Source organism: Rhinolophus ferrumequinum, chromosome 13, assembly GCF_004115265.2.
Source record: "Rhinolophus ferrumequinum isolate MPI-CBG mRhiFer1 chromosome 13, mRhiFer1_v1.p, whole genome shotgun sequence".
Taxonomy (NCBI): domain Eukaryota; kingdom Metazoa; phylum Chordata; class Mammalia; order Chiroptera; family Rhinolophidae; genus Rhinolophus; species Rhinolophus ferrumequinum.
The window spans coordinates 17,508,931-17,536,015 of NC_046296.1; the positions used below are offsets into that span (position 1 = coordinate 17,508,931).

At 53.5% G+C, this 27,085-nt stretch overlaps 4 protein-coding genes and 1 non-coding gene across 17 annotated transcripts; 3 read left to right on the plus strand and 2 right to left on the minus strand.

The window, feature by feature from the left end:
* On the minus strand, positions 1-3,831 carry DOK1 (docking protein 1). 2 transcript variants are annotated; one of them, XM_033125048.1, is made up of 5 exons: positions 3,697-3,831; positions 3,079-3,378; positions 2,815-2,908; positions 2,442-2,626; positions 1-2,186 (listed from the first exon to the last, which is right to left on the minus strand). In XM_033125048.1, the coding sequence occupies exons 1-5, from the start codon at positions 3,754-3,756 to the stop codon at positions 1,374-1,376; spliced, it is 1,452 nt and encodes a 483-aa protein (XP_032980939.1). In that variant the 5' UTR covers positions 3,757-3,831; the 3' UTR covers positions 1-1,373. The 2 variants fall into 2 exon arrangements, with proteins under 2 accessions (XP_032980939.1, XP_032980940.1); XM_033125049.1 differs by having other exon boundaries at positions 2,815-2,904; positions 3,079-3,376; positions 3,697-3,788.
* On the plus strand, positions 3,387-20,284 carry LOXL3 (lysyl oxidase like 3). Of its 7 annotated transcripts, none has more exons than XM_033125034.1 (17): positions 3,387-3,511; positions 4,629-4,694; positions 6,206-6,530; positions 8,185-8,348; positions 9,011-9,225; positions 13,968-14,024; positions 14,649-14,708; positions 16,904-17,123; positions 17,360-17,540; positions 17,681-17,835; positions 18,059-18,226; positions 18,345-18,507; positions 18,695-18,938; positions 19,036-19,151; positions 19,232-19,368; positions 19,455-19,566; positions 19,740-20,284. In XM_033125034.1, the coding sequence occupies exons 3-17, from the start codon at positions 6,218-6,220 to the stop codon at positions 19,811-19,813; spliced, it is 2,379 nt and encodes a 792-aa protein (XP_032980925.1). In that variant the 5' UTR covers positions 3,387-3,511; positions 4,629-4,694; positions 6,206-6,217; the 3' UTR covers positions 19,814-20,284. The 7 variants fall into 7 exon arrangements, with proteins under 7 accessions (XP_032980925.1, XP_032980924.1, XP_032980927.1 ...); XM_033125033.1 differs by lacking the exon at positions 3,387-3,511 and adding an exon at positions 3,883-4,412; XM_033125036.1 differs by lacking the exons at positions 3,387-3,511; positions 14,649-14,708 and adding an exon at positions 3,883-4,412.
* TRNAI-AAU (transfer RNA isoleucine (anticodon AAU)) lies at positions 11,825-11,898 on the plus strand. The gene has a single exon. It is a non-coding gene; the product is annotated as a tRNA-Ile (tRNA).
* Positions 20,068-23,969, minus strand: HTRA2 (HtrA serine peptidase 2). 2 transcript variants are annotated; one of them, XM_033125055.1, is made up of 8 exons: positions 22,859-23,969; positions 22,555-22,759; positions 22,275-22,469; positions 22,005-22,037; positions 21,669-21,774; positions 21,475-21,544; positions 20,702-20,797; positions 20,068-20,600 (listed from the first exon to the last, which is right to left on the minus strand). In XM_033125055.1, exons 1-8 carry the CDS (start codon positions 23,362-23,364, stop codon positions 20,435-20,437), a joined length of 1,377 nt encoding a protein of 458 aa, XP_032980946.1. In that variant the 5' UTR covers positions 23,365-23,969; the 3' UTR covers positions 20,068-20,434. The 2 variants fall into 2 exon arrangements, with proteins under 2 accessions (XP_032980946.1, XP_032980945.1); XM_033125054.1 differs by having other exon boundaries at positions 20,403-20,600; positions 21,969-22,037; positions 22,859-23,386.
* AUP1 (AUP1 lipid droplet regulating VLDL assembly factor) lies at positions 23,655-26,708 on the plus strand. 5 transcript variants are annotated; one of them, XR_004424832.1, is made up of 12 exons: positions 23,655-23,793; positions 23,875-24,012; positions 24,092-24,242; positions 24,438-24,622; positions 24,883-24,955; positions 25,050-25,123; positions 25,365-25,431; positions 25,529-25,631; positions 25,765-25,884; positions 25,999-26,114; positions 26,239-26,419; positions 26,529-26,708. XR_004424832.1 is itself a non-coding variant. In XM_033125052.1 (12 exons), exons 1-12 carry the CDS (start codon positions 23,744-23,746, stop codon positions 26,563-26,565), a joined length of 1,233 nt encoding a protein of 410 aa, XP_032980943.1. In that variant the 5' UTR covers positions 23,655-23,743; the 3' UTR covers positions 26,566-26,708. The 5 variants fall into 5 exon arrangements, 4 of the variants coding, with proteins under 4 accessions (XP_032980943.1, XP_032980941.1, XP_032980944.1 ...); XM_033125052.1 differs by having other exon boundaries at positions 26,301-26,419; XM_033125050.1 differs by having other exon boundaries at positions 24,092-24,622; positions 26,301-26,419.
* The last annotated feature ends 377 nt before the right edge of the window (positions 26,709-27,085 follow it).

The following is a 27,085-nucleotide window of genomic DNA, read 5'->3' on the forward strand; positions in this document are numbered from 1 at the left end:
CACTTGCCTTCTGTCCACCTGGGCCTCGGTGAGCTCTGCATAACAGAAGCAGAGCTTCCCCTCCTCTGTCCTGTGCTGCCACCGCCCACTCCTCAGCCTAGAAGAGACATACCCGACCTCTCCCTCCTCCAGGCAAGGACTCGTTTTTTTCTTTTGGGTCACCTGACACTGTGAACACAGATGAAGATTAAACACCCAATGAGCTAACCCCATGGTTAGGATCACTCCTGGTCCGAATTTGTCCTTGTAGCTCTGCCTAAGCAGGTGAATGAGGCTGGGTGATCTTCAGGAAATTGGGGCTCAGGAGACAAGGATGTGGTTTTCAGAGCTGATGAAAAACAAGCAGGATTGAAATCCAAGCCTGATTCCAAATCCATGCCCCTCTCACTACACCCACCACACTGTAGTTCCCTTCAGACTCCAAACAGAAAAGTGGTTGGTGCCTGCATGCAAATGGGGGTGGGGTGTCATACGGCTGAGAACAGGGGAGAGGATGATGTGAAAAACTTATTCCCTTCCTATTCCACTCTCCTCACACCTGCCTACCTTCCCATCAGCCAGCAAAGCCTCCTCAGAAGCCTACAGAGTAACAACTACCATTTATAGAATGTTTACTCTGTGCTTCAAATTGCACTAAGTACCTGAGAAATTTAACTCCTTTCATACAAACACCCGAGGCATAGAGCCTGTTACTAAGTTTTCCCAGTTTACAAAGGGGCAGCAGGGGAAGTGAAGGTTGTAGATGTTAAACAACTCCCCTGGGGTCACAGAGATAGGGTCAAGCCCAGGTGGACCAGATGGACCACCCAGGCTCTGAACAGCCGCCTGCTCAGCTCCCCTCCCTGGGGCCCTTACCTCCTTCCAAGGCCTCCAACACATTCCTGGTTCTCCTCCTGATCCCTTCCATATCCACCTAGCACACCCTGCCTCTGTGTCCCCTGTGACTATTCACACACATAGACCTCTTAAACCCAAACTGACTTTAATGAGAATAAAACTTTTTAAAAATAAATCTCTGGCAAAGGACAATGCAGGGGAAAGGATCCAGGCAGTCCAGCATCTCCCTACAGCCTCCAAGCTGGCCCCTCCAACTGTTCCTACTCTGAGCAAGCACTTTCCATAGACCTGGTCCAGCAGCTGTCCGTTCCTTTTGGGGGGAATGCTTTAGGGATGCTGAGCCCCTGCCATCTGTCCCAGAGCTTCTGGGGATTCACTTCCAGAGCTTCTGGAGATTCATCTTTCCCTTGACTCCCCTGATCCGTCTGTCCCCTACTCTCACACAGGCCCTCCAGCCCTCTGGTTTCCACTGGTTCTAACAGGTTTCTTTGATCCCCATGGTCCTCCTATCAGCAACCCCAGCGTTGCCCTACTTCTCATGTGGAGCCTTCTGATTTGACCCCAGTCCTGTCGGCCCCTGTTCTAGGGAGCCCATAGTCCCAGCTCCCTGAGGCCCTGCTCTTCTGGACTTGGCTGTACAGGGCAGTGTCTGATAAGCTGTGGTCTTTGCTGCCACTGCCAGTTGCAGCACCAGATTCAGGGAAGGCCAGGCCCTGGGGCTTGGGAGCTGGGAGGGGCTTCGTGCTCCGAGGGGGTGGCACGGCATAGTCGTCAGTGGCAGGGTTGTAGGGGAGCTCGTAGCCCTCCTCCTTCGCCCGAGCCTGGCACCACCATGCATCCTTGGGCTCCTGAGGCAGATCATAAAGACCCCGGAGAGCGGCCGGGGCCCGGCCCTCAGGTTCATCATAGATGGGGTCCTCTTTGGGGTCTCTCAGCTTGGTCTTCAGTAACTGCTGCTGCACATGCTCATACAAGTCCCAATAGATAGTTTTCTTTAACTGTGCCTCCTCCCCTGCCTGTGCAGGGGTGCTGTCCAGGGGGTCTGAATATAGGGAATCCTGGGAAGGACCTGGAGGAATGCGCAGGGAGTCTAAGGGTTCAGCATACAGGGCTGGAAGGCTGCCGGGGAGCTCCTGGGTGCCAGGGAGGGAAGCCAGCTTCCCCTCTGCCACTTCTTCTTGGGAGTCAGCTCTGAGGACCTCCTGCCCCTGACCAGCCTTGCCCTGGGTCTTCTGCAGCTGGATAGCTGTCTCAACTGCCTGAAATATGTCATTTCCTTGTGCCGTCTGGAAGGTGAAGGTTCCAGGGCCAGAGGGGCAGCGGCGGCCAGCCTCAAAGGAGAACATAACCTGAAGAGAGTATGGGGGGAAACACATTATCAGAAGCTATCAGGGGAGGTAAATCACAGGGCTTAACTAGTTAGGGGGCCTACAAAGACAAGACTAGCTGGGAAGGAGGTGGGCTCATAGACTAGGCAAGGGTTATCCAGAGGGCAGAGCTTCCACCTTCCTGCCCTGCCCCCACCCCATCCACAGCCCCAGCCCCAGGAAGCCAATCCTCCCTGACAGCAACCCCATCCTACACACACACCCCCAACCCAGCACCTTATCCCTTCCATAGCGACGCAACAGAGTATAGGGCCAGGAGAGGAGTGGCTCCAGTATCTGACTCTGAGCTCCCACGGTCAGGAGAGCCAGCCTCTCAGTCTCCACTCGCAGCACATAGGAGCCATGCAGGCCACAGCGATCCGCCGCTTCAGTCCTCTGCACAGTGACCCAGAACTGGGATCCTGGAAGAGATACACAATTAGACTGACACCCGAGGAGGTGGGGGCGTGGTTCTCCCAGCACTCACTAGGAAACCAGCTCTCAGGAACTTCCTCCCTCCTCGTGGGTCTCTGGACCCCTAATCAGTCCCTTCCTAGGGGCACCCTTCCTTTCCACCACCCCACCCCTGCCCAGCTTCTCAGGCGGCTACCTTCCCAGGTGGGGCTATACAGCGAGTTCTCCAGCATCTCCAGGGCAGAAAGCTTGGGTGGGTTCTCGGCAGGCGCCAGAGGCCGGCTGCCTTTCTGGGATAAAGAGAACGAGAGTATTGAGGACCCTATCATTCCCTCAACGCGGTCCCCAGGGCCTGGGCCAGCCCAGTTCCTCTGCCTCTGTAACTACCCCCACGCCGCATCGCCTCTGGGGCCCAGTGCGGCTCTCCCCAGCCCCTCGTGGGCAGCCCCGGCCCGCTCACCGGAAAGGCGTTTAGGCACAGCGTTTGCACCCAGGCGGCGCTGGACGGCGCGTCGGCCGCCAGCAGGTGGGAGCGCTGTGCAGTGTCCAGGCGGAAGGCGATGGCGCCAGGCTCCGGGGGACTCTCCACGGCCACCGGCGCCACGCTCACACACTCGGCCAAACGGATCACCTTGCAGTCCAGGCGGCGCGAGCCCCCTCGGCCCGCTCCAGAGCTCGACCCTTTGTGGTCAAAGAACTCGAGGCGCGCTACGCCGTGGGCGCTGGCCGGGTAGAGCACGGCCCAGGTCTTCCTCCACCTCTGAGGAGAGAGAGCAAGCGACGCTGGGCAAGAAGCGGGCGACAGCCGGCGGCCGGCCCCGACGGAAAGGAGGGACCAGCGGAGGCCGCTTTCGGGTCTGAGGCTTCCTGACGGGCACGAAGTTTCCCGAAAAGTATGCCGCTGGATGTCCCCAAGACCAGTGAGGGCGTACCCCAAGGCGGGCAGACGGCGGGAGCGTCTCAGGGCTCCCGGCTCCTGGCGCCGCGCTCCTACCCGCAACCCACCTACTCCCTCTTACTGGGCCCTATCGCCCACCCCTAAGTTCTGATGGGGTTCGGTACCCCTGCCCCCGACTACCTTGGTACCGAAACGCTGACTCTGCAAAAAGAGCGGCCCTTCCATCACAGACCCGTCCATGGCCCCGGGCGGTTCTTTCCGCGCTTCCTGGCCCTGAGGCCTGAGGGCGGGGCGGGGGCGGGGCGGGGCGGGGCCGTGTCCAACCCAGGCGTTCCCGCCCCTTGCCCCGACCCTGCGGACCGTAATGAGGGAAGGAGGGAAACAGAAGGAAGGAGAGGAGGTCCCCAGATTAGCTGGGCGGTGCACCCCCTCCAGGCCCCTACCCACAGTCCTGGGACGTGCACAAGTGTCTTCACTAAAAGAAACCTCTCGGTTTCGGCCAGAGGGCTCCTGGCGCCTGGGCTTGGGCGCTTCGTACAAGTCATATGCTCAACGTGACATCAAAGTGAAGGCCGTGACATCACTTCGAAAATGCCGACGGGCACCCACAGGGGCCCCGTGGGCCCTCAGGGCCTCCGTTCCCGCCCTCCGACCGGACCCGCCCCCAGCCCGGCTGTTTACTCTCGGTGGTGCCTGGGACTTTGGGGGAAGGGCTGGGGGCTGAGGACTGGAAGGGTTCCCGTAGTCCCGAGCTGAGCCGCGGCCTCCCGCCGCCACAGGGGCCGCCTCCCGGGCCGGTGTGCGGCCCAGTGGCCTCTAGCTTGTCCAGCTCCCTGACAGCAGCTGCCTGTCCTCCAACCCGCGGGAAAAGAAAGCTTCATTGAGCCAGCCAGGAGGTGCAGGGGGCGGGGGACACGAGAGTCGGGGGAGATGGAACGACTGCAGCCAGCTTGCTCCACCAGGGAGGGGAGGTCCAAGAGGAGGGAACTGGCCTGGGAGGAATCCAGGGAGAAGGCGGAATGTGGGAGGGCTCAAGGGGACGTGGGAGGGACGAAGGGGAGGGGGTGTCCAGTCTTCCCTGGCCGAGCTTTTTTTTTTTTTTTTTTTGGAAGTCCCAGAACTGATCTCCAGGACCAGGAATCTTCTTCCAGCCCCAAGGGCCCCCGGCTCAGCCAAAGGTAGGGGAGTCAAGCTGCCGGCGGGAGCAAAGGGAGTTTCGGATAGAGAGGATGGTGGAGGGACCAGGGCAAATGGGTGATGTGGGATGGAGTGAGGGGAAGTCCACCAGCTGAGCGTTTTATTATTGTCAAAGAAGAGTGAGACGAGAAGAGTGGAGAGAGGACACAGATACTTGGGGGGAGGGGGCCCTGCAGGGTTTTCCGAATAGGGCGGCAGGGAGGGCCCTAAGGCTGGGGACTCCTCGGTGAAGCCCTACCCCTGGGCCCCCAATCCAAAATGTCCCCAGAACAAAGCTGCCCTGTTGGGTTGTTTGTCTGAGTCAGGGGAAGCATGTTGCGGGGGCTTGCAGTAGAGGGTCTGTTCTCAGCCTCAGACAGGGGGCAGGCCTTGGCTGAGGAGCTGAGGGTGCCCTGGCCTCCGGTTGCCCGGTGACAGTGGTGGTGATGTTGGCAGGAGGCTTGGGCAATCCCACCCCATCCCCCCTACCCAGCTTGAGGCCTGGTCCTCCTGGGCACCTTGACCCTGCAGGACATGTGAGGGCCTGTGTGCTGGGTCCAGTGTACAGCTGGCTGGCTCTCCATGCATTCTGGTCTCTGCCTCAGAATCTGTCCGGATAGGACTCTGGGCTTGGCTCCCATTCAGGGGACCCTAGATCCAAGGGTCTCCAAGATCCCCTTGCCTGCCTCTCACCACAATCAGTAGCTGTCTGTCCTCCCTCTTACTGGCTGAATGGGCTCATCTGGGTCCCAACTGCCTCTGCTTCTTGGCTCCTGTGGGTCCCTCTCCTCCTCACCTGTTGCTTGCCTTTCTGGGTCGCTCCCCAACTCAGTGTGTGTGGCTCTCTCCCGATCACCTTCTGTCCATCTTCAATATTCTCTTTCTCTTTGCTGTCTCTCTGTGTTTGGCCCCCTTTCATTCCCTTCCTCTCACATCCTGTCTGTCTGGGTCTTCTTCTTTGTGTATCTCTTGCTCAATCTCTACCCCTTTATCTCAACCTTTTTCTGACTCTTGGTCTCTAATCACTGTCTTTTGATCTCTGAGTCTCATGGATTGGAGAGTGGGGGTAATGGAGGTGAGGATGTCAGAACTAGGGAAGGTCATTGTGACACATAACTTATAGTGAGAGTATTACTCTTTACAAAAGAGAGGGCGAGTCTCTCTCTCTCTCTCTCCACTCCCTCCCGCCGTCGCTCCCTCTTTCTCCACCTCCCTCCTACCCTCCCTCTTTCTCTGCCATCCTCTCCTTTGCCCTCTCTCTCTCCCTCTCCTCTTTCTCTCTCCCTCTCCTTCTCTATCCCCCTCTCCAATCTGAGTCTCAATCTGCTTCTCATTAATTTCAGCCCCTATTTAGTGTGTGTTTCTTCTCAGTCTCTCTTAGTCTCTGGGTCCCTCTCTTTCTCTCTGTCACAGCTCTTACTCTGTCTCTTTTCCTCTCATGACCTCTCCCTGGGACCTGGGTCTGGCTCAATCTCAGTTTCTCTCACACACACTCTCTCTCTGGGGCACGCAGGCTTTTCCTGCAATGCGACCTGTCAGTGTCTGGCAGTGGAGCCCATGGGGGCTGCTGCTGTGCCTGCTGTGCAGCTCCTGCCTGGGATCTCCATCCCCATCCACGGCCCCTGAGAAGAGGGCCGGGAGCCAGGGGCTGCGGTTCCGGCTGGTCGGCTTCCCCAGGAAACCCTTCGAGGGCCGTGTGGAGATACAGCGAGCTGGTGAATGGGGCACCATCTGTGATGATGACTTCACGCTGCAGGCTGCCCATGTCCTCTGCCGGGAGCTGGGCTTCACAGAGGCCACAGGCTGGACCCACAGCGCCAAATATGGCCCTGGAACAGGTGAGCAATGCTCCAGACATGGCCTAGGTATTGCATAAGTGTGACCTAAGTGCAGGGAGAGAGAACATCAGGATGGCACAGCCACAGGGACATAGGACAACAAAAATAGTGTCAAGTAAACCCATTGGTGACAAACCAGCCAACATAGTTACTTCTCAGAGCTGTGTGACCTTAGGCTGTTCAGTGCCTTCTCTGAGCCTCAGATGCCCCATGTGCCAAAAGACTAGATAACATCTAAGTTCATTTTTGCTGCCAAAACATGACTGTACAAAGCCACGTACAAGGACAGTTCTGATACAGTCAGCCCTATACGGTTCAAGTACAACTACTTCCATGGGAAGCTGACACCAAGTAAATGAGGTATGGATGTCCCAAAGCTAGAAAGAATCACAGATACTACAGCTGACAAAGTCAGATTATAGGCCAGAGCTGAAACCAACAAGCTGGAACTGACTAGGGCAAGTATGAATGTGGATAGTAGAAGCTTAGGAGCAATTCCCGCTGAGGCCTGGGGGTGTTTGCACTGTCTGAGCCCACAATGGGGTTGATGGACAGAGGCTGCTGCAGTCTGCAGCTGATACCCCAATTCCCACTGGCTAGACCACTTCTGGAATAAAGTGTCATTTGTAGATGCTACATTTTAAGACAGACAGTAGAAAATGGATTCTCAGAGGAGAGCTACCCACATGTGAAAGATCTGAAGCCAAGTTTCAAGGAGAAATAGTTGAAGAAACCAGGGATTTTTGAAATGAAAAGAAAAAGCTTTGGATAGCAATCACATAATGGTTGTCTTCAAATATGAGGACAGTCATGTGACTGAGGGATTTTTCTGGATGACATCAAAGGATTGAATCAGACCTGGTGAGGGAAAATCATAGAGTCACAAGGAATTTGTGATGGTTCCATCGGCCTGGTGGGGCAGGAGGTAAGTGTCCCAGGAGAAGCTGGGGAAGGCCTGTCAGGATATGTATGTATCAGGGTCCCTGCACAATGGCTGAGACAGACAACCTTTGAATTGGGTCTACCCAATTCTGAGAGGAAGTTAGTGGTACTCATTTCAGTATGGTCCAGGCAGAGAGAACAAGGGGGAATGTGGAAGCACACACAGGGTGAGCACATGGGAACGTGAGGCTGAGGTTAAAGAGCTTAGATTTCCAAGTCTCACAAATGGCTCAAACCCCTAAGCCCCCAGTGTACTGGCTGTGTGGTCTTAGGCAAGTTACTTAACTTCTCTGAACCCCCACTTCTTTATATAAAGTGATAATAATATCTTCTGGCAGCTCTGTTCTGCGAATGATCACATATGTACAGTATACAACATGACAGAGTGCTAACGCACAATAAGTACTTGATTAATTGTAGCTATCATCGAATGGTTAAGAAATGAGCAGGATTTCAATGTTGACTCTTGGGTTTTTTATTCACCTTACCAAATTCCTGAGTATCCCCAGATCACCGCCAACCCTCCATCAATCCTATCTCCATTCCTGTTCCCTCCAGGGTCTGCTGTCCCTTCCCCACCCATTATCTTACCAGAAAAATGAGATCATCATGGCCTAGTGTGAGGCCTCCATGCTAACTCACCCCAACATCCTTTCACTCCCCTCATCCTACCTCCCCAAACCTCTCTGTCCCCTCCTCTCCCCTTCCACAGGCCGCATCTGGCTGGACAACCTGAGCTGCAGTGGGACTGAGCAGAGTGTTACAGACTGTACGTCCCGGGGCTGGGGGAACAGTGACTGTACCCATGATGAGGATGCCGGGGTCATCTGCAAGGACCAGCGCCTCCCTGGCTTCTCCGACTCCAATGTCATCGAGGTCTGCAGCACTCACACACACACACACGCACACACTCACACTCACACACATACACACTCACAACACCCAGAATGGCCACACAGAGAGGGCTGTGGGGTATTGTACGTGCTTAGAGGAGATACTAGAAGGTAGGGGATTCCATATGCCCCATGGGATAATTTGGGTTGGTAGGAGGCTGGGGGGTCGGGCTGGGCGGGAGCAAATGATAGAGCCCCTAGATGCGGTAAAGTCCAGGTTTGTGTTAACATGAACATTCAAGTTAGTAAAGCTGGCAGGAACCTCTCCCACTTCACCCCTGGTCTCCAGGATGTCCTGGGCTCTCCCGGAATATCTCCCTTCTTACTTGCCCCCTTCCTTCCTTCAATGCCACTTCCCCTGTGAGGTGCTCCCTCCTGCTTCAGACGGTTAGGTGCCCCTTCCTCAGCACCCCTAATCATTTCTCAGGGCACAGCACGTCCTTCCACTCTTGTGGTTGCAGGAGAGTCACACCCCCACACACCCCAGTCAATACACCACTGTGGGAGTCCGTTGCATCTCTCTCCGCCTGCTCCAGCCCCCTCTGGCCATTGGGTTTGCGGCAAGCACACTCATAGTTCCCTAAGGGTGGCGGGACATGTAAATGGTGCTACTGGGAATCCTTCTGCTTGTGGCCCCATCCCCAGGTAGAGCATCACCTGCAAGTGGAGGAGGTGCGACTTCGACCAGCGGTTGGGCGGGGCAGGCGACCCCTGCCAGTGACTGAGGGACTGGTTGAAGTCAGGCTTCTCGATGGCTGGTGGAAAGTGTGTGACAAAGGCTGGAGCTCCCACAACAGCCACGTGGTCTGTGGGATGCTGGGCTTCCCCAGCGAAAAGAGGGTCAACGCGGCTTTCTACAGGTGAAGGGACGTGGGCGCTGGTGGAACGAACTGGGGTGGAGAGGTGCTCCTTAAAAAATGGCGTTGAGAGACCTCTGAGAGGGTCCGGGCACCCGGGGTCCTCAGGGCTCTGGGATAGTGGGAAAACTGGGAGGCTGTGCGAGGCTGGAGAGGTGAGAAATGTTGTGGGACCATGAAGGGCTCCCCCAGGCGGGTCTGCAAGGGGCCCAGTGAGGCTCCTGTTCTCTAGTGTCCGGGGCGGGGCGAGTGGCAGCGAGTAGCGCCGTGTCCCCAGCCCGGGGCGCGAGCCCAGTCGCAAGGCCACGCCCAGCGGCAGCGGTCCCGTAGGCGGTTTTGGTCACCGCGCCGGTGCGGCCCAGAGCCCGGGTCCAAGATCAGAGAGGGCGAGGACGCGCCCTGCCGAGGCGGCGCCTGGTGTGTCCTGCTCAGGGCTGGGTGCCCAGGGCCTGAGGACGGTGACACGCCCGAAGTCACCCGCCAGGCGGCGCCTCCCCACAGGACGGCCAATCCCTGACAGCCGCCCCCAAGGCGCGTCTGTGATCGCGTGAGCCCTCAGGGCTCCTTGGCGTGTTTTCTAGAATATCCTTCAGGCAGAGGCGCCTGGCCCTCCGGACCTGCTCGGGATCCCTGGTGTGTGCGCCAGCTTCTAGAGTAACGAATCACACTGGTGACCGACTCTGTGCTTACAGCATCTGGCTTCTCTGGGGAATCTAATTTGTCATTTTGACAAATTTGGAAACCTTTACAGTCTCTCTATAATCTACTTTTGCAGGCTAAAAATGCTTATTTTCTTCAGCTCTTCCTTAGATCAGTTTTGCAGAAAGACTTGACATCTAGGTGACCTTCCCCTGGTCATACTACTTCGAAGATGGTCTGATCGGAGCAGGGTACAGTAGAAGTGCTCAGCTTTGATTAAAGCATGCCTCGATTTTGCATTACCTTTCTGTTGAGGCAGCATCCCACGGCTCATAGTGAACTTGTAATCACCGAAAACAGTCAGGTCTTCTTTTATCCTTGATCCTGAAAGAGCAGCCTGTTTGAACCTAAATCTATGTTGAATTTACCCTATTAGTTTGCTACATCATTTAAAAAACATTTTAAAAGCCACGATGATCCCATGAGATTTAATCTTCACATAATTTTCCATTTCTCATCCCTCCCAGACTCCTCTGGCAGATAAACATGATAGCTACGCCTTCTGGGATCAGAGTGACTACTGAAAATATTGAAATGTTTAAAACCAAAACCTCACTCTTATGAAACTTTCCTCCAGATTTACATCAATCCTTTAACCATTAGTTGTGAACTATTTTTTCAACCAATTGGGAACAAACTGAACACTACAATGATGTAGCCAACATTTCACCATCTTATCTATAATGAAATCATGGGTGATTTTGTTAGTCTTTGCTAAAATACAGACATGCTATGTTCACAGCCATTTTCCAGCCTTCTGATTTAGTAATCTTATCAAAAAAAGGAAATCATGGTGGTTTGACTGAGCTAAATTCTACTGAAATCCATTTAGGTTTCTAAGGATCACCATGTTTTTTCCTTGATGTTCACAAACTTTCTGTTTAATAACTTATTCTAGAATGTTACTTATCTAGAGGTTGAGGAATCCTTTTTCTTCATTTTGGAAGTTAATATATTATCCAACCTCCAGTCTTTTCCATACTTGCTCAAATTGTCCTTGTCTTGGCTCTGAGACACATCTGAAAGTTCTTTCAGCCCCAAGGAATACACTGTCGGGTCCAGAGATGCAAACTATTTTAAAACATCTATGTGCTATGCTCCTCTACTATTACCTGTCTTGGGCTATATTTCTTTCTCTTTGTATGTTCTTTCTGTTTCCTAATCAAAACACCAGGTTCTGAAAAATGAATACGATTTAAATAGCGAGCATTTCAAGTGAAGATAGCATGAACAAAGGCATAGAGATTTGTTCTTTATTTATTTATTTAGTGCTTACATTCCCATGTACCAGGGACTGTTGTAGATACTAGGGATTCAACAGTGAACAAAACAGACAAAAATCCCTGATCTCATGGACTAGGGAAGAATTAGAAAATGAGTAAAATTACAAAATGTAAGAATGACAAAGAGTATAATTGTTAAAAATAAAGCAGGGAATGGGTTAGGAAATGGTAGTGGGATTGCAGTTTTAAATAGAGTGGTCAGCGAAGGCCTCTTTGAGAAAGCATCATTTGAGAAAAGACTTAAAGGAGGTGAAGGCACAAGCTATGCAGAAATCTAGACCAGCATTTTCAGGAAGAGGGATCATAAATGAAAAGATCCTGGGAAGTGTGTGTGTGTGTGTGTGTGTGTGGCAGGGGAGTGGAGAAGGCATTCTTGTCACACTCCCGGAGGCCACTTGGGCTGGAGCTGAGTGAACAAGGAAGAAAATGATAAATGTGATATAGGAGGAAAGAGTGAACCAGATCAAGTAGTGCCATTTGGGAGACTAGCTTTTACTCTGTGTGAGATAAGGTTTTGAGCAGAAGTATGACATCTGACTTACATTTTGTAAGGTTTTTTTTGTAGTTTTGTTTTTTGTTTTTGGCTGCTTTATTAAGAATAGACTGTGGGGGTCGGGGGTGGCCAGTTAGCTCAGTTGGTTAGAGCGTGGTGTTAATAACACCAAGGTTGCCGGTTCGATTCCCGCATGGGTCACTGTGAGCTGCGCCCTCCTTAAAAAAAAAAATAGACTGTAAGGGATACAGTAGAATCAGCAAGGCAGGGGAGACTAGTAGGAGCTTTATCGTCTCTTCAAAGTCAGGTTAAGAAAGTAAGAGATCGTGGTGACCAGTGAACATAGCAAAAAATGATCAAATTCTGTGTATAGTTGAGGGTAGAACCAACAGGATTTGCTGATGGATTCAATGTGGTGTGAGAGAAGGAGAGGAATTAGGGATCATTCCAAGGTTTTTGGCCTAAGCTGAAGATGGAGTTGGCCTCGTTTGGTAAGGAAGACAGTGGATGGAACATGTTTTGTATAGGGATGCGGGGGGAGGGGGTGTATATTAGGAACTTGTTTTTGGATCTGTTAAATCTGAGGTTCTTTAAGACATTGAAATGGTGACCCACATTCCCATTCTCTCTCCTGCCTTAACTTTCCACTGAGTAGGCAATTGGGTATGTGCTTCTAGAGTTCAGTTGAATAAAAGTATTTAAAGTCCTAAAACACCAAGGGAGTGAGTGGAAATAGAAGAAGAAGAAAAAAAAAAAAGTCCAAGGACTGAATCATGGGGAGCTTAAACATTATGAGGTCAGGAAGATAAGGTGAAATGCAAATAGTGAGGTGGGTAGAAAGAAAACCAGCTGAGTGTGGTGGCCAGGAAGCCAGTAAAGTGCTTCAAGGAGGAGGGAGTGGCCCACTGAATCAGTGCTGCTTATGGGTCTAGAAAAATAAGGGCTGAGAAACAAACTGGATTTAGCATGTGGAAATCGTTGACCCAACAGAGATGATAATTAACAGGATATATTTGGAAAGACAGTTGATAGAGTAGATTGTTTATTATACTAAGAAATAGCAGAAGAAAGAGCTGAATGAATAAAGGCCAGAAAGTGGAACACTTTTAATGCCAAGTTGGAGAGTTTTACTTTTATCTTATGGAAAAATTAAAAATAAAAGTATTCGTATGGGACTCTTGGCTAGGAATTTCAGACATATTGGATGTTTTAGCAGAAAGACCAACTAAGTACATCCTTAGGAAGAAGCCAGGGCAGGGAACACCATACAGCTTCAGCCCTATTTAGAATCTATATATTAAAATCCGATGTATCTGCATACTGTATACTACATCCAAATAAGACTCCTCAGGAGAAACAAAGAACATCCAAATAGGACATGTTCAAAGAAAGGATAACTAAGCTGATAAGAGGGAATTCCATAAACTTGTAAAAACACACAGACAAGACCTGCATTCAGCCATACATAGTTGGAAGGACAATGAGGGGACAGAATTAAAGTCTTGCAATCAAAGGAAGAAGGAGAGGAGAAACAGACCTAGTTTCTAGACATTAGACTTAAGGCAACCTCTTGAAGAATAAAATAGGTCACATATTTAGGCCAATTAAAAAGAAATAAGGTTTCAGAACTTATTTCCCTGGAAGTAAGTTTGGGAGATGAGCTCAATCTGTGAATGACTAAAGCATATGGCATTTAACTTGGGCAGGAAAGGTGCTGTCATCCTCAGCAGCCCAGCCTCAGATTCCGCAGTCAAACCAAGTTAACGTCCTTGGATATTCTAGCCTTGGTCCTTGGTCTTGGTTCACTGGCCTCAGACCTGGAAATGCCAGAAGCCAGAGAGCATCCAAGAATAAAAAGACAGTTATCCTCCCTAGGCGTGATAAGACCAGTTCTTTCTCCTCCCTGGTCCGTCTGACAACCCTAACAATCCTAACACCCTTCTGCTTCCACCCTCCCCCTGAGCTCTCCGCTCAGGTTCAGATCAGCCTTAATATCGACCGAAGAGTTCTCACCCCTACCTGTCTTAGCCTAACCCATCTATCAGTCCGGAGCCCACGGCCTTCACTGCTGTTCACCCGCCTGGTCATGTGCTTATGAAGCCACACAGCTGTGAAGTGTAGAGCCTTGGGAGTATCTGATGGTGTAACATCCTGCCACCAGGAACCTGCTGACTGTTGAAAAAGAAACCTTTCCCCTGGTCCTAGCTGCACCAGCCTTTCCCATTTGGTTCAAGACTGATCCTGACTCTGCTATTATCTTATCCTCACAGAAAGTTGAGGAAGCGAGCAGCCAAAGCTTCGGCCCGACGCCCCAAGCCCCTTGGAAGGTAATGGGGCAAGAGCCCTGGGACCTCCTGCTCGCCCCTGTGGCCCCAGGAGGTGGATGGATGGAAGGCAGCCTATCCATGTCCATCCCCAAACCCAAGCTGGTGAATTAAGGACATGACTGGAAAATGGCAGGGCAGGGTGGGGGGCAGGCGTGGGAACGGGCAAGTTTTGATCTGAGGAAGCACAAGGAGGAAGTGATGTAGGAATGGCTGAGGGAGAGCCTCCTCATCCTTATCTTGCCCGCAGATAGTCTGGACCCAGCCTCCGCCACCTGCGTGCTTCTTCCCCTCCCCCCAGTCTGCACCTCCCTTAATTCACCCACATTCCCATTCTCTCTGCTGCCTTAACTTTCCTCTTATCTCCTCTCCCGTCACCCACCTGGACTGACATAACTAGATTTCTCATCACTGTTGCCGAATCCAGAGAGCAGCATGAGATCCTAAAATGCAGTTCAGTGGTTTGCTGCCGTCAGTGTGTGTGGCAACCTGGGCCGCCTTCACTTTCCCCCTTCTTTACACAGTCTGCATAAAGGATCCTTCCCAGAAACTGAAAAGCCACGCTCTGCCTTTCCTGGGCCATGGACCTAACCACTACCTCCACTAACTTCTTTCTCCTTTTTTCAGACCAATCACCAAGCGTAAAGTCAAACCCAAACCCCGAGTGGGCAGGGGGCCAATCAAGAGGTAAATAAAGTTCAGGCTGGGTGGAGAGGAGAGGGAGCACCTAGTGGTGAGTCCGGGCTTCGGGCTATGGTCAGGAAGGGGTCCGAGAGGCTTCCACCAAGAGGTGGAGAGGCAGCAGCAGCCATTGCATGCCACCTTCCAGATGATTCACTGAAACGTAAAGTAAGGCCCTTATGTTGGTCTCTGGGGAATTATGCTTATCACAGGATTTTTGAAAATCTCTATATGAGTTCATCCTTGTTCCACATGCTCATTTATCTTCCCCCCGTGAATTCTAGTAGATACTCTGGCACTTTTGTCCTTCAGATGCCACACTTGCCTCTCCAAGAAGTTGTTTCTCTATGTGATCAGTGTTCCTATCCTACCCTTATTGGATTAACGTTTAAAAATAAGTGCTACTGGCTTGGAGATAACGTTCGGCAGAATCAGATTGACAGCCCCTTCCTCTCTGGCCCAGCTGACACAATTAGGCTCCCAGTTCCATAATTTTCCTCCTGGGTTTCTCTATAACCTAAGGAAGTGGAAAGCTTCCAATCCCCGTGATTACATCTCACGAGGCTTCCAAAGGCCGTTTGCACATGCCGAGTCTCCCTGATAACTTCTTCAGCAGTGGTGGGGGTGCAGAGAATTCATCCCTTTCTATTAGCCCCTCCTGTCTTCAGCACGTTCTGGGATCACCCAGTGGTCCCCTGGTACCCCTCATTCCCCAGCTCCTCCCTCTAGCGGCTTCAAAGGAGCTTGGAATTTGGGGGTGTTCTTGTAGTGCCTTTTAGCTTAGGGTCATCTCTGCCCAACATGGTCATACTCTGGCCTTCCCAGACCCCCACATTAGAGTGCACACTGCCCTTTCTACTTTGTTAGTTGTGGGGAGAGGGGAGGAGGGAGTTCAGAAGAGAGATGTCTTTTTCCTGTGATGGCCCCCTTTGACTTTTATTTTCAGCCAAACAGGACTTTGGGAGAGTACCTGATCTCTTTGAGCATCAGAATCCACTTATCCTGAGCTTCCAAAGGTATTCTGCCAAGTCTCCAGGCTTCCTTTGTCTGCTGTGGTTATAAATGTTTCCTCCTCTCTGTGTCTTCCTGGCCAATGGCTTCCAGTCGTCGTATTCCTTCCTTCCTCTGACATCAAGTGATGGGGCACATGACCGCAATAATTCACTGCCAAACCGACCTCCCAGGTCCACTCTACCAATACCAGGCCTTAGCTGATTCCCTTCCCTGCTGGGCTTAAACCAGCTGTTCTGGGAAGAATGTATTGCTCTTGTCACACCCCTCACTGCAATCTCTCATTCCGTTGGTGTCGATAAATAAGTCTCCTCATTCTCTCAAGCATCTCCCTGCAGTGTTTCCAAGTTTTAACATCTCTGGTTTACTCCCATTTTCCTGTTGGGGTGGCTATAGAACATTCTGTTATGTTTAAATTGCAGAAGCACGGACTGCCTCATTCAATCCTCACAGTGGGGCTCAGGCCTGGGGATGTCTTTACCATTCTGTTGTTCATATTCATTCTCCTTCTCTGGCCTTGTGGTCCCTCTAACTTTTGTCTGCCTTGCATTTATACATCTTCATCCCTACATATGCCCGTCTTTCGTGTGTCTGTCATCTGGTTTCCCATAACTGCCCATCATTCTCGGGCCTGCAGAGCCTCTGGCCTGGAAGGCCCTCTGGCCTCTAAGGAGTCATGTAGACCCAAGACTTACTCACTCCTCTGCATCCTGACTCATTCAGTTATTCCCGTGTCAGCACAATAGGAGGGGCTGCTCACTCTGGCTATTCAGGCTTCCTGTTTGTGTGAGCCGCCCCCTCCCGCCTGTCTCTTCCCACTGGGCAATCATAGCTTCCCATTCTCTTTGCACAGCAGCCTCAGCTTCAGCCTCTGTTAGGGTTAGCAGCCTGAAACCATTTGGAACAAGGTTTCTGTCAAATCAAGTCAAGACTAGTCACCTGCCCATAGGGTTCTTCTGCAGCAGCAGTTCCCCAAGGACCCTCTGTCTGGGTAACCGAGGCTGTTTCCGCCTGGAAACTCACCATCCCCTTTGTCTCTGGAGGGCAACCTAGCGGAGAAGAGGAGAGAAGAGGGATAAAGCGGTCGTGAGAAGTTGGGGGGTGGTGGAGGCATGGAGCGGGAGGCGGGTTGTGGGCAAATAGGCCGGAGCATTGTTTTACTCTACTGCTCCCCACTCCTGTCCCCCCAGGCTGCTGGCCCAGCGGCAGCAACACTCCTTTGGTCTGCATGGGGTGGCGTGCGTGGGCACGGAGGCCCACCTCTCCCTCTGCTTCTTGGAGTTCTATCGTGCCAATGACACTACCAGGTGCCCTGGGGGGGGCCCTGCGGTGGTGAGCTGTGTGCCAGGGCCTCTCTACGCAGCGTCCAGTGGCCAGAAGAAGCAACAACAGTCGAAGCCTCAGGGGGAGGTGTGTGAGACACTGACTGTGACCTTCCCCCCCAGGCGGAGAGCCCCCCTATCCTGGTCACCCCTGACTAAGCACAGCCCTGACCTTTGAGGACAGAGAGGAACCTTCCAGGGGGTGGGCCACAGACCCGAGACGCCCCCTCCCACCAGAGTCTCATTCATCTCCAGGTCTGCTCAGCCCTCTCTGCACTGGTGTTCCCATTCACGGCCACGGACACGCGTCTCTCTTCTCTACAGGCCCGGATGCGTCTAAAGGGTGGGGCCCACCCTGGAGAAGGCCGGGTAGAAGTCCTGAAGGCTGGCACATGGGGCACAGTCTGTGACCGCAAGTGGGACCTACACGCAGCCAGCGTGGTGTGTCGGGAACTGGGCTTCGGGACGGCTCGAGAGGCTCTGCGTGGCGCCCGCATGGGGCAGGGTGAGGGGGACGAAGGTGGAAGGGACAGGGAAGGAGGAGGGCCACACTCCTGGGGAGCACAATCCTTGGGAAAAAGGAGAGCCCTGGGCAGACAGCGAAGGGCCAATTACAACCTCATGATCTTTGACCTCTGACCCTAGGCATGGGTGCCATCCATTTGAGTGAAGTTCGGTGCTCCGGACAGGAACCCTCCCTCTGGAAGTGCCCCCACAAGAACATCACAGCTGAGGACTGTTCCCACGTCCAGGATGCCGCGGTGCGATGCAACCTACCCTACACTGGATTAGAGACCAAGGTCAGTCACGCTTTCCACCGTGGTTAGGCGTCTCCCGTCCTGTCCATTCCTGGTCACACTCTGCAGTGTGATGGCCCCTAGCCCACTGCGCCAGGCCCCTGCCCTCCTGCAGCTCCCTGCTAGCCTTTCATGTGCCTCTGAATCACCCTGCAGCCACGTGCCTGCGAGACTCCCACTACCCCACCCCAAAAGCTCTCCCACCTCTTCCATTCTGTCACTACAGATCCGACTCAGTGGGGGCCGCAGCCGATATGAGGGGCGAGTCGAGGTGCAAATAGGGGGACCTGGATCCCTTCGCTGGGGTCTCATCTGTGGGGATGACTGGGGGACATTGGAGGCCATGGTGGCCTGCAGGCAACTTGGACTAGGCTATGCCAACCATGGCTTACAGGTGAGTGGGAAGGAGGGGCGGCAAGCCGGTATTTGGGGCAGAGGGCTGTGGAAATGAGTCCTTTGGCCCAGGAGGCTGGATAGTGGGGCCTCACAGAATCACCTACACATGTCCCCAGGAGACCTGGTACTGGGACTCGGGGAACATAACAGAGATAGTGATGAGTGGAGTACGCTGCACAGGGGCCGAGTTGTCCCTGGACCAATGTGCTCATCACGGCACCCACATCGCCTGCAAGAGAACAGAAACCCGCTTCACGGCTGGAGTCATCTGTTCTGAGAGTGAGTGAAGAGCAATCTAGGGAAGGGGCGTGCGGGGCCACCCCTTTCAGCGAGAGGCTGTAATCTGGTGGAGGGGTACTCCTTCCATCTGGAAAACCAGCCTCACCCACCACAGGCTGGAAGCACCCCCAGCGCCCCTGCCCCAGCAGTGACTGTTAACACGGCCCTTCCCTCCCTCCTGGCGCAGCCGCATCCGACTTGCTGCTGCACTCAGCACTGGTGCAGGAGACCGCCTACATCGAGGACCGGCCCCTGCACATGCTCTACTGTGCTGCGGAAGAGAACTGCCTGGCCCGCTCGGCCCACTTGGCCAACTGGCCTTACGGCCACCGGCGTCTACTCCGATTCTCCTCGCAGATTCACAACTTGGGCCGAGCTGACTTCAGGCCCAAGGCTGGGCGCCACTCCTGGGTGTGGCATGAGTGTCATGGGTGAGAGGATTAAGGAGAAGGGCAAGTCCACTGGGGACAGGGTTAGCCTACTGGGGGCAGGAAGGAAAACGGGTCCCCTTGTCCCTTATCCCCACAGGCATTACCACAGTATGGACATCTTCACTCACTATGATATCCTGACCCCCAACGGCACCAAGGTGGCTGAGGGCCACAAAGCTAGTTTCTGTCTGGAAGACACCGAGTGCCAGGAGGGTGAGTTGGGGCCTAGAATGGACTACAGTATCTCCAGCCCACAGCCTCGCCTCACACTGACACGTGCCAAATCCCTTCAGATGTCTCCAAGAGGTACGAGTGTGCCAACTTTGGCGAGCAGGGCATCACCGTGGGTTGCTGGGATCTCTACCGGCATGACATTGACTGTCAGTGGATTGACATCACAGATGTGAAGCCAGGAAACTACATTCTGCAGGTGCCTGGGGTTTGAGATGGCCTGCTGTTGAGGGAGGAGTATTTATTAAAGACACCTTTGGATCATGTTGCCTTTCTCCCGCTCAGGTGGTCATCAACCCCAATTTTGAAGTGGCAGAGAGTGACTACACCAACAACGCGATGAAATGTAACTGCAAATACGACGGCCACCGCATCTGGGTGCACAACTGCCACCTTGGTATTTGGTGGGCAGAGCAGCAGGAAGACTGGGGGATGGGAGGGAAAGGCCTCATTCTCTTCTTGTTGCTGTGCATTCCCCCCGACCTCCGGAGCCCCCAGCCTGTCCACCTCTACCCCCGCTTCCCCTCAGTGGGTCTGTTCTCCTGCCCAAACTGCCCATTCACCTTGCAGATGATGCCTTCAGTGAAGAGGCCAACAAGAGGTTTGAGCGCTACCCTGGCCAGACCAGCAACCAGATCGTCTAAGGTGCTACCGCCCACCTCTGCAAACCACCACTGGCCCCTAATGGCGGGGGTCTGAGGCTGCCATTACCTCAGGAGCTTACCAAGGAACCCCTGATGTCAGCAGGGCCGCCACACTCGGCCGGTGTGCGCTATGGATGTGGAGCTGTCAGGCAGAAGTTACCGCCCTCCTTCCTAGGCCAGCTGTCTGGATCTGTGGCCACACATGGGGAATCCTGGCTCCCAAGCCCAGCGCTGAGCTGAGCAGGCCACAAAGAGCAGCACCTGATTAACTGGCCAGAACGAAAGCAGCAGCAGCTCATTCTCTTGAAGAGGGAGGTCAGAATGGTCAGCTGCAGTATCTCCCCAGTTCAGGAGTATACAGCTTTACCTCTAGCCTTTGTGTGGGGAAGAAGATCAGCGCCTGCCCCCTCATTTTTGACTATAACATGTTGCTAGGTATAATTTTATTTTATATAAAAAGTGTTTTTGTGATTCCTCGGAGCCCAGGGATTGGTGCTGGTGGTTGAAGGGACCTGCCCCCCACACTGGTTCATTTAATCCTCTGTCCAGGTGCCCTCAGAGCCTAGGCCAAGAAAGCAAAGTGGAAATCAGAGCAACAGCCTAATACTCTTGCTGATCCATTCATTCTGTGACTTCAGGGGTCACATATAAGGTCAATGTTTCCGGTCCCCGCCGGATCCGCACTGCCAGCTGGGATTGGGTTCGAACAGCTTCATAAATATCTTCAGCATTTTGTACCAACTGCTCCCCAATGGCCAAGATCACATCGCCCGGCCGCAGACCAGCCCTATGGCGAAAGGTGGACAGAGAGAAAGGAGGGAATAGATACCCCAGTTCAAGGGTACATGCGTGTCTCCGCCCCCCACCTCAGTGCAGTGTCTCCCTCACCGGTGTGCAGGGGAGTCCAGGATAACTTTATGGATGAGCACGCCGTGCTGAACATCAGGAAAGCTTGGTTCTCGAAGCTGTAGTTCAGCAAGGATGCTGGAAAGACACAGACCACCCTGTTATCCACACCAAGATGCCCTCTCCATCTCAGGTTCACCTCAAATCTCTCGTCAACACACTGACAATTGTATGCACTAGGTACTCCAGATAGTCAATTCATTTTCTGCCTTCTAGTAGTTAGGAAGTGGGACGTGTATACAAAAGTTACCTAATTCCAAATGACACAGTGTTAAATCAATAGCACGAATCTCATTCTAAAATCCTAAGAGAAGCTTTAAGGAGGGAGTAGAACTGAAGCTGAGCCTAGAAGGATGGGTCTGATATTTAAATATATAAAACAAAAACAACAAAAATAAAAACCTGGGAGTAGGAAATCAGGTTGGCTGAAACAGAATACATTCATGTTAAGAAGCCAGGTCAGGAAGGTTGAATTGGAGACAAATGGAAAATGGCCCCTAAACACCAGGTTAACAGATTGAAGGTTTTAAATCAAAGCAGTAATAGGATGAAATCAATCTGGTGGCAGGTGTGCAAAATGCAGCGTGATGAGAAAGTCAAGATGACAAGAGAGGACAGCTCTTCGGATAGCTCCAAGTGTGAGGCAATTCACCACAGATAAACACAGAATTGAGAACAAAGCTCAAATGAAGTGGCAAATGCACACGACTGAGTACACTGATGGTCCTATGTGTCATTATCCTTAAAGCTCATACCTGGGAGTCAAGGTCAACATCATCACCCCAATGTATCGGCGCTGGGACCCACTGATTCCAAACCAGGAATCTATGATAAAGAGAAAAATGAGCCCCACCCAGCTACATTCTTCCTTCCCCTCCCTCTCCTCCCAATACACCCCTCTCCAGCAAGGCCCCATGAATGCCCTTCCCACAACTTAAGCCAGGCTCACTCTTCTTTTCCCCACGATGCAGAAACTCTCGAAGGCGATCAGAAGGGATGGCAAAGGAGATTCCAGCTGTGACCTTCATGGTATTCACCCCGATCACCTCCCCATCCTGCAGGGACAGAGCCCACTGTTCCCTAGCCCAAACAAATAGTTGGAGATGGGGGTACCTGAACAAGAGTAGCAGGGAGTGTTGGGGAGTTTAGGAGATCTGGTTGGGTTCTGGGAGGTAGCCAACAAGGGACTGTTCAGAAACTTGACCAAACATCATTGAATTAGGGAAAACCCACCCCGACCCACACTGACCTGGGCAGGGATTCTTGGAAAGGATGACCCACTCACCAAGTTAACCAGGGGACCTCCAGAATTTCCAAACTGCAGGACAAGGAGAAAATATGGAAAAGATCCAGGGATTCTTATGCCTGGGGGCATAACCAGGATGTAGGCATTTTCTCCAAATTCTTTTCCCAGCCTATGAATGAGTGGCCACATTTTTGTAGCTCAACCTGAATATATAGGCTCATCCACCGTCTCTCCCACTTGGTGCCTGCACCACACAGTCTATACCCCTCCCCCAACCTAGACTGTCAATTCTCTCATATCAGGACGCACATCAATAGCTGCATCAGTCTGGATGTATTCCACATTGGTTTGGGGGAGGCCTAGGTCTCTGGCTGGACGCTGAGCAGAGCTGACAATGCCAGATGTGATCGTGTTCTGCAGTGCAAACGGACTTCCCATGGCAACAACAAACTCCCCTTGCCGGACATCCGCTGAGCGTCCCAGGGGCAGTGTGGGGAGAGGTTCCTACGGGAGAATGGGTACAAGGGACCTGTCACCTGGCGATGCAAGCAAACAGCCCCAACCAGACCCGGCCTGCTCGGATCCCCACCTTGGTCTGAATCCTCAGCGTGGCGATGTCTGCCACGGGATCCACAGCTGTGACCATGGCCTCATACGTGTCGCCGCTAGGCAGCCTCACACGGACTCGGCGCCGATCAGCTACTACATGGGCGTTGGTAACGATGAGCCCGTCAGCAGCCACCACGAATCCTGAGCCATTCGAGATAGGCACTTCGCGGCCTGAGAAAGGGTGCCTGGGATAGGGGGAAGGCACGGTGAGGAGCTCGTACCCCTCCTGCTCGCCCGCCCTCTTGCCCGCGGCTTCGGTGCCTCCAGAACTACCCCACCGTTACCGGCCCAAGATCTCGATATAAACCACGGCAGGTGCCGTCTTCTCCACCACGTCTGCGATGAAGTTGTACTGGCTCCGGGGAGAGGTGGGTGGCGAGCCAAGGACAGAGGCAAGGACAGCCGGGGAACCCCGACCCCCGCCCCACAACAACAGCAGCACTGCTCCTCCAGCGCCCAGTGCCACCGCTAGCCACACGCGCGGACGGGCTCCAGGGTTCCCTGAGTTCTCCCGGGTCTGGGGACTTGGGGTCCCCGCAGTCAGCCGTGCTCGGGAATCCGAAATCCCGGACGTCAGGCATGTCCGTGGTCCAGGGACCCCTACAGACAACCGGACCCGGAGCCTGGAAGTCCCATAAGTCATTAGGGCCCGAGGATCAGGAGTTCCTGACATCAGTAGGGCCCGGAGGTCAGGGGTCAACAGGGGTCCCTTCCCCCAGCGAACCCCCCCCAAAGCCCGCCATCCCCAGAGTCTCCAGCCTGCACCCCGCCCCGCCCTCAGTGCAGCCATCAGCTCCGCCTCGGCTGCCTCCTCGCCCGCCCTACACAGAGGCGGCGCCCTGGATGGACGTGAGCTGGCGGACCGTGGGACGCGTGGCACGCTGGTACCTGAAGTCCTCTAGAAGTGCACGCCGGGACCCGGATTATTCCGGGAGGCCGACTCCGCCCCCGCCCCGTGAATGCCGGGAATTGTGGTCTCTGAGGGACGCGAGCACTGAGGTGTCCCAAGGGCCCGCGAGGCATGCTGGGGCCGCTAGCCCTTCCGGGGCGCCTCAGGATTTCGGGTCCTGGCACCCGAGGCCCACGCCGGAAGACTCCTCCTTCCCAGAAGCCCCTGCGGCGGGGCACGAAGATGGCGGCAGTGACCAAACACCCCTAAAGCAGCCGCGATGGAACCTCCCCCGGCACCGGGGCCGGAGCGGCTCTTTGACTCGCACCGGTAAGACTCCCGGCGGGAAGAGGCCGGCTCCCGCGTCCACTCGGCCTTCGGCCGCCCGATCACCCCACCTCTTGCCCCCAGGCTCCCGGGTGACGGCTTCCTGCTCCTAGCGCTGCTGCTCTACGCGCCCGTCGGGTTCTGTCTCCTTGTCCTGCGCCTCTTTCTTGGGATCCACGTCTTCCTGGTCAGCTGCGCGCTGCCAGACAGCGTCCTTCGCAGGTTCCGACCCGGGAGCTCGGGGAGGGTCAAGGCTGGGCCGGGCCGACGGCCGTGCAGTCAGCACTGCCTGCGTCCCCAGGTTCGTGGTACGGACCATGTGTGCGGTGCTAGGGCTCGTGGCCCGGCAGGAGGACTCCGAACTCCGGGATCACCGCGTCAGGGTCCTCATTTCCAACCACGTGACACCTTTCGACCACAACATAGTCAACCTGCTCACCAGCTGTAGTACCGTGAGTGGGGGGCGAAGCCGAGAGTGCCACGGGCAGTTCCCTGGGGCCCAACATAAGGCTTCCCTCTGCCCGCCCGGGCTTCCCTTGGGGACCACGAGATACTGCGCCTTAACGCTAACCCCGCTTCTCTACCCCAGATGTCAGTTTTTATCACTTCCCAACATTCTTCTTGCTTTCTCTCTTCCCTGTTCCCAGCCTCTACTCAATAGTCCTCCCAGCTTTGTATGCTGGTCTCGGGGCTTCATGGAGATGGATGGGCGGGGGGAGTTGGTGGAGTCACTCAAGAGATTCTGTGCTTCCACGAGGCTTCCCCCTACCCCTCTGCTGCTATTCCCAGAGGAAGAGGCCACCAATGGCCGGGAGGGGCTCCTGCGCTTCAGGTGGGTGAACGAACACAGGTATTTGACTCTGACTGGGTAGGTGGTCAGGCGTGGGGGGCCCTTGGGTTTTTCACACTTCTTCAGCCCTACCCCCTCCATTTCTAGTTCCTTTCTGTCCACTTTTGGTTCCTTCCCCTGAATCCCTATATTCCTCATTCATCTACTTGGTACACAGTTTGACAGTTTTCTGTTTTAAGTTAGATATGAGCTACTAACTGGACTGGCTGAAATCCCGTCCTATTCTCTCTTCCCTCTTCTAGTTCCTGGCCATTTTCTATCCAGGATGTGGTACAGCCTCTTACCCTGCAAGTCCAGAGACCTCTAGTCTCTGTGGTGAGTGTGTCTTGGATAGGGACTCCCCGGGGCTTTGGGATGAAGCTTCCCAGTCCCGGCCTGACTTAGACCTCACTTCGTGCTTTCCCCTCAGACAGTGTCAGATGCCTCCTGGGTCTCAGAACTGCTGTGGTCACTGTTTGTTCCTTTCACGGTGTATCAAGTAAGGTATTAATTGTCTTCACTTTTTGGTGGCTGGGAAAAGCTCACCTCAAGATCAAGGAAGTAGTTGCCTCTGCCCTATCCATTTGCAGATCTTTTTAATATCAAGTTTCCAACACAGAGGCAGTACAAAGTATTTATTCTCTCCCCACCCTCACCACCATAGTTCCATGAAAAGAGGAATCAAAGTGGGGAAGAGGGTGACTGCCCCAGCTGCCCTCAACATAGCCCTGATTGTTTTTTTCAGGTGGCTCCGTCCTGTTCATCGCCAGCTGGGAGAGGGGAATGAGGAGTTTGCCTTCCGTGTACAACAGGTGGTAGCATACAGAAGCAGGCTGGAGGTGGGGTCTCTCCTTAGACGGGGAGGAAGGCTTGAAACCTTGACATTTCCAACCTTCCAATTCTTCCTAGCTGGTGGCCAAAAAATTGGGCCAGACAGGAACACGACTCACTCCAGCAGACAAAGCAGAGCACATGAAGCGGCAAAGACATCCTAGATTGCGCCCCCAGTCAGGTGTGTGGTCGCTGTACACAAAGCTTTTCGTTTTTTTCCCAGCCTATTATGATTTCTTCCCTATTCCTGTACTAGTCAGACTCTCCTTCCTACTCATTCTCCATTCACCATATTTCGGATTTCTTTTTTGCAGCCCAATCTTCTTTCCCTCCCTCCCCGGGCCCTTCTCCTGATGTGCAGCTGGCAACTCTGGCTCAGAGAGTCAAGGAGGTTTTACCCCATGTGCCACTGGTCGTCATCCAGAGAGACCTGGGTATGGGAAAGGGTAGCCTCACAAAAGAAGACAGGGACAGAGAGGACAAATGGGTGGTGAGGGAAAAGGATGAACAGCGCAACAGATCCCCTTTCCTCCTTCCCTTCTCCCCAGCCAGGACTGGCTGCGTAGACTTGACCATCACCAATCTGCTTGAGGGGGCTGTAGCTTTCATGCCTGAAGACATCACTGAGGGGACCCAGTCCCATCCCGCAGCCTCTGCCCCCCAGGTGAGACCCAGGAAATGGTCCGATCCAAGACTTGGGGTGGGATGGGGCACTCTACATACTCCCTATCCCTGATGTCTCTTTTTTGATCCTGAGACCCTAGCCCAGTGCCTCTCTTGCAAAGTAGGCATTCGATGCGTGTTTAATGATGATGACTTCGCAAGCCCTCTGACATTGTGATCACCTCAGTTTCCCAGCTCTGGCCCGGTGACCCCTCAGCCCACAGCCCTAACATTTGCCAAATCCTCCTGGGCCCGGCAGGAGAGCCTACAGGAGCGCAAACAAGCACTATACGAATACGCAAGAAGGTGAGGGGCTTCGAGGACAATGGGTAGGAAGGGGCAGGTTGGAGAAGGAAGCTAATTACAGAACTACTATGACAAAGCCCACACAATGTCTTCTCCCTATGTCCCACAGGAGATTCACAGAGAGACAGGCCCAGGAGGCTGACTGAGCACAGGATGGTACCCAGAGCCGCAGGACGGAGACTGGGGGCAGCCCTCACCCAACTCACAACAGGCCTGATGGGTGGGTGGTAGAAAGGGAGGGATGGGCCTGCCCCCAGTGTCACATTAAATTCAGGGTTTTCACTCAAGGTCTCTGTTGCCTCTCTGGGTCTCAAAAGCCTCCTGAGCACGTTCCTTTTCCCTTGGTGGGGGGGGGGATAAGGTGGTCCTTGTAGGACTGTGGGGGGATGGTCAGAATGGAACTGTCTGAAATCACCTCCTCGTGTCAAAATGAGTGATATTAAGGAAGTGTAACAACTGAAGACCAAGCAGCAACTGGACCTAACTGGGGTGTTCAGCCCAGGTTTGTGCAGAAATAGCAGCAAAACTACACGTCCCAGGATGCCTTTTACAGTACATGGTGTCTGTAAAGTTAACACATGCTCAGTCGTTGCTGGAGCCTGTTTTCTATAGGCTCCTGACTAGGTTAAATAAGGTGGAGCAAATGGTTCCACCCCAGAACCAGTC

What these genes read in the sequence shown, in the direction of transcription:
- DOK1 (XM_033125048.1), bottom strand. Translation starts at nt 3,756, where the DNA reads ATGGACGGGTCTGTGATGGAAGGGCCGCTCTTTTTGCAGAGTCAGCGT. An exon ending in TGTGCCTAAACGCCTTTCCG is followed by an intron (nt 2,909 to 3,078) that starts GTGAGCGGGCCG and finishes TCTTTATCCCAG; the next exon opens with AAAGGCAGCCGGCCTCTGGC. An exon ending in GTCGCTATGGAAGGGATAAG is followed by an intron (nt 2,187 to 2,441) that starts GTGCTGGGTTGG and finishes TACTCTCTTCAG; the next exon opens with GTTATGTTCTCCTTTGAGGC.
- LOXL3 (XM_033125034.1), top strand. Translation starts at nt 6,218, where the DNA reads ATGCGACCTGTCAGTGTCTGGCAGTGGAGCCCATGGGGGCTGCTGCTG. An exon ending in AGTCGAAGCCTCAGGGGGAG is followed by an intron (nt 17,124 to 17,359) that starts GTGTGTGAGACA and finishes TCTTCTCTACAG; the next exon opens with GCCCGGATGCGTCTAAAGGG. An exon ending in AGACACCGAGTGCCAGGAGG is followed by an intron (nt 19,152 to 19,231) that starts GTGAGTTGGGGC and finishes AAATCCCTTCAG; the next exon opens with ATGTCTCCAAGAGGTACGAG.
- HTRA2 (XM_033125054.1), bottom strand. Translation starts at nt 23,364, where the DNA reads ATGGCTGCACTGAGGGCGGGGCGGGGTGCAGGCTGGAGACTCTGGGGA. An exon ending in TATATCGAGATCTTGGGCCG is followed by an intron (nt 22,760 to 22,858) that starts GTAACGGTGGGG and finishes CCCCTATCCCAG; the next exon opens with GCACCCTTTCTCAGGCCGCG. An exon ending in ATGTTGACCTTGACTCCCAG is followed by an intron (nt 20,798 to 21,474) that starts GTATGAGCTTTA and finishes GTGTCTTTCCAG; the next exon opens with CATCCTTGCTGAACTACAGC.
- AUP1 (XM_033125050.1), top strand. Translation starts at nt 23,744, where the DNA reads ATGGAACCTCCCCCGGCACCGGGGCCGGAGCGGCTCTTTGACTCGCAC. An exon ending in CCAGACAGCGTCCTTCGCAG is followed by an intron (nt 24,013 to 24,091) that starts GTTCCGACCCGG and finishes CTGCGTCCCCAG; the next exon opens with GTTCGTGGTACGGACCATGT. An exon ending in AGAGACCTCTAGTCTCTGTG is followed by an intron (nt 24,956 to 25,049) that starts GTGAGTGTGTCT and finishes CTTTCCCCTCAG; the next exon opens with ACAGTGTCAGATGCCTCCTG.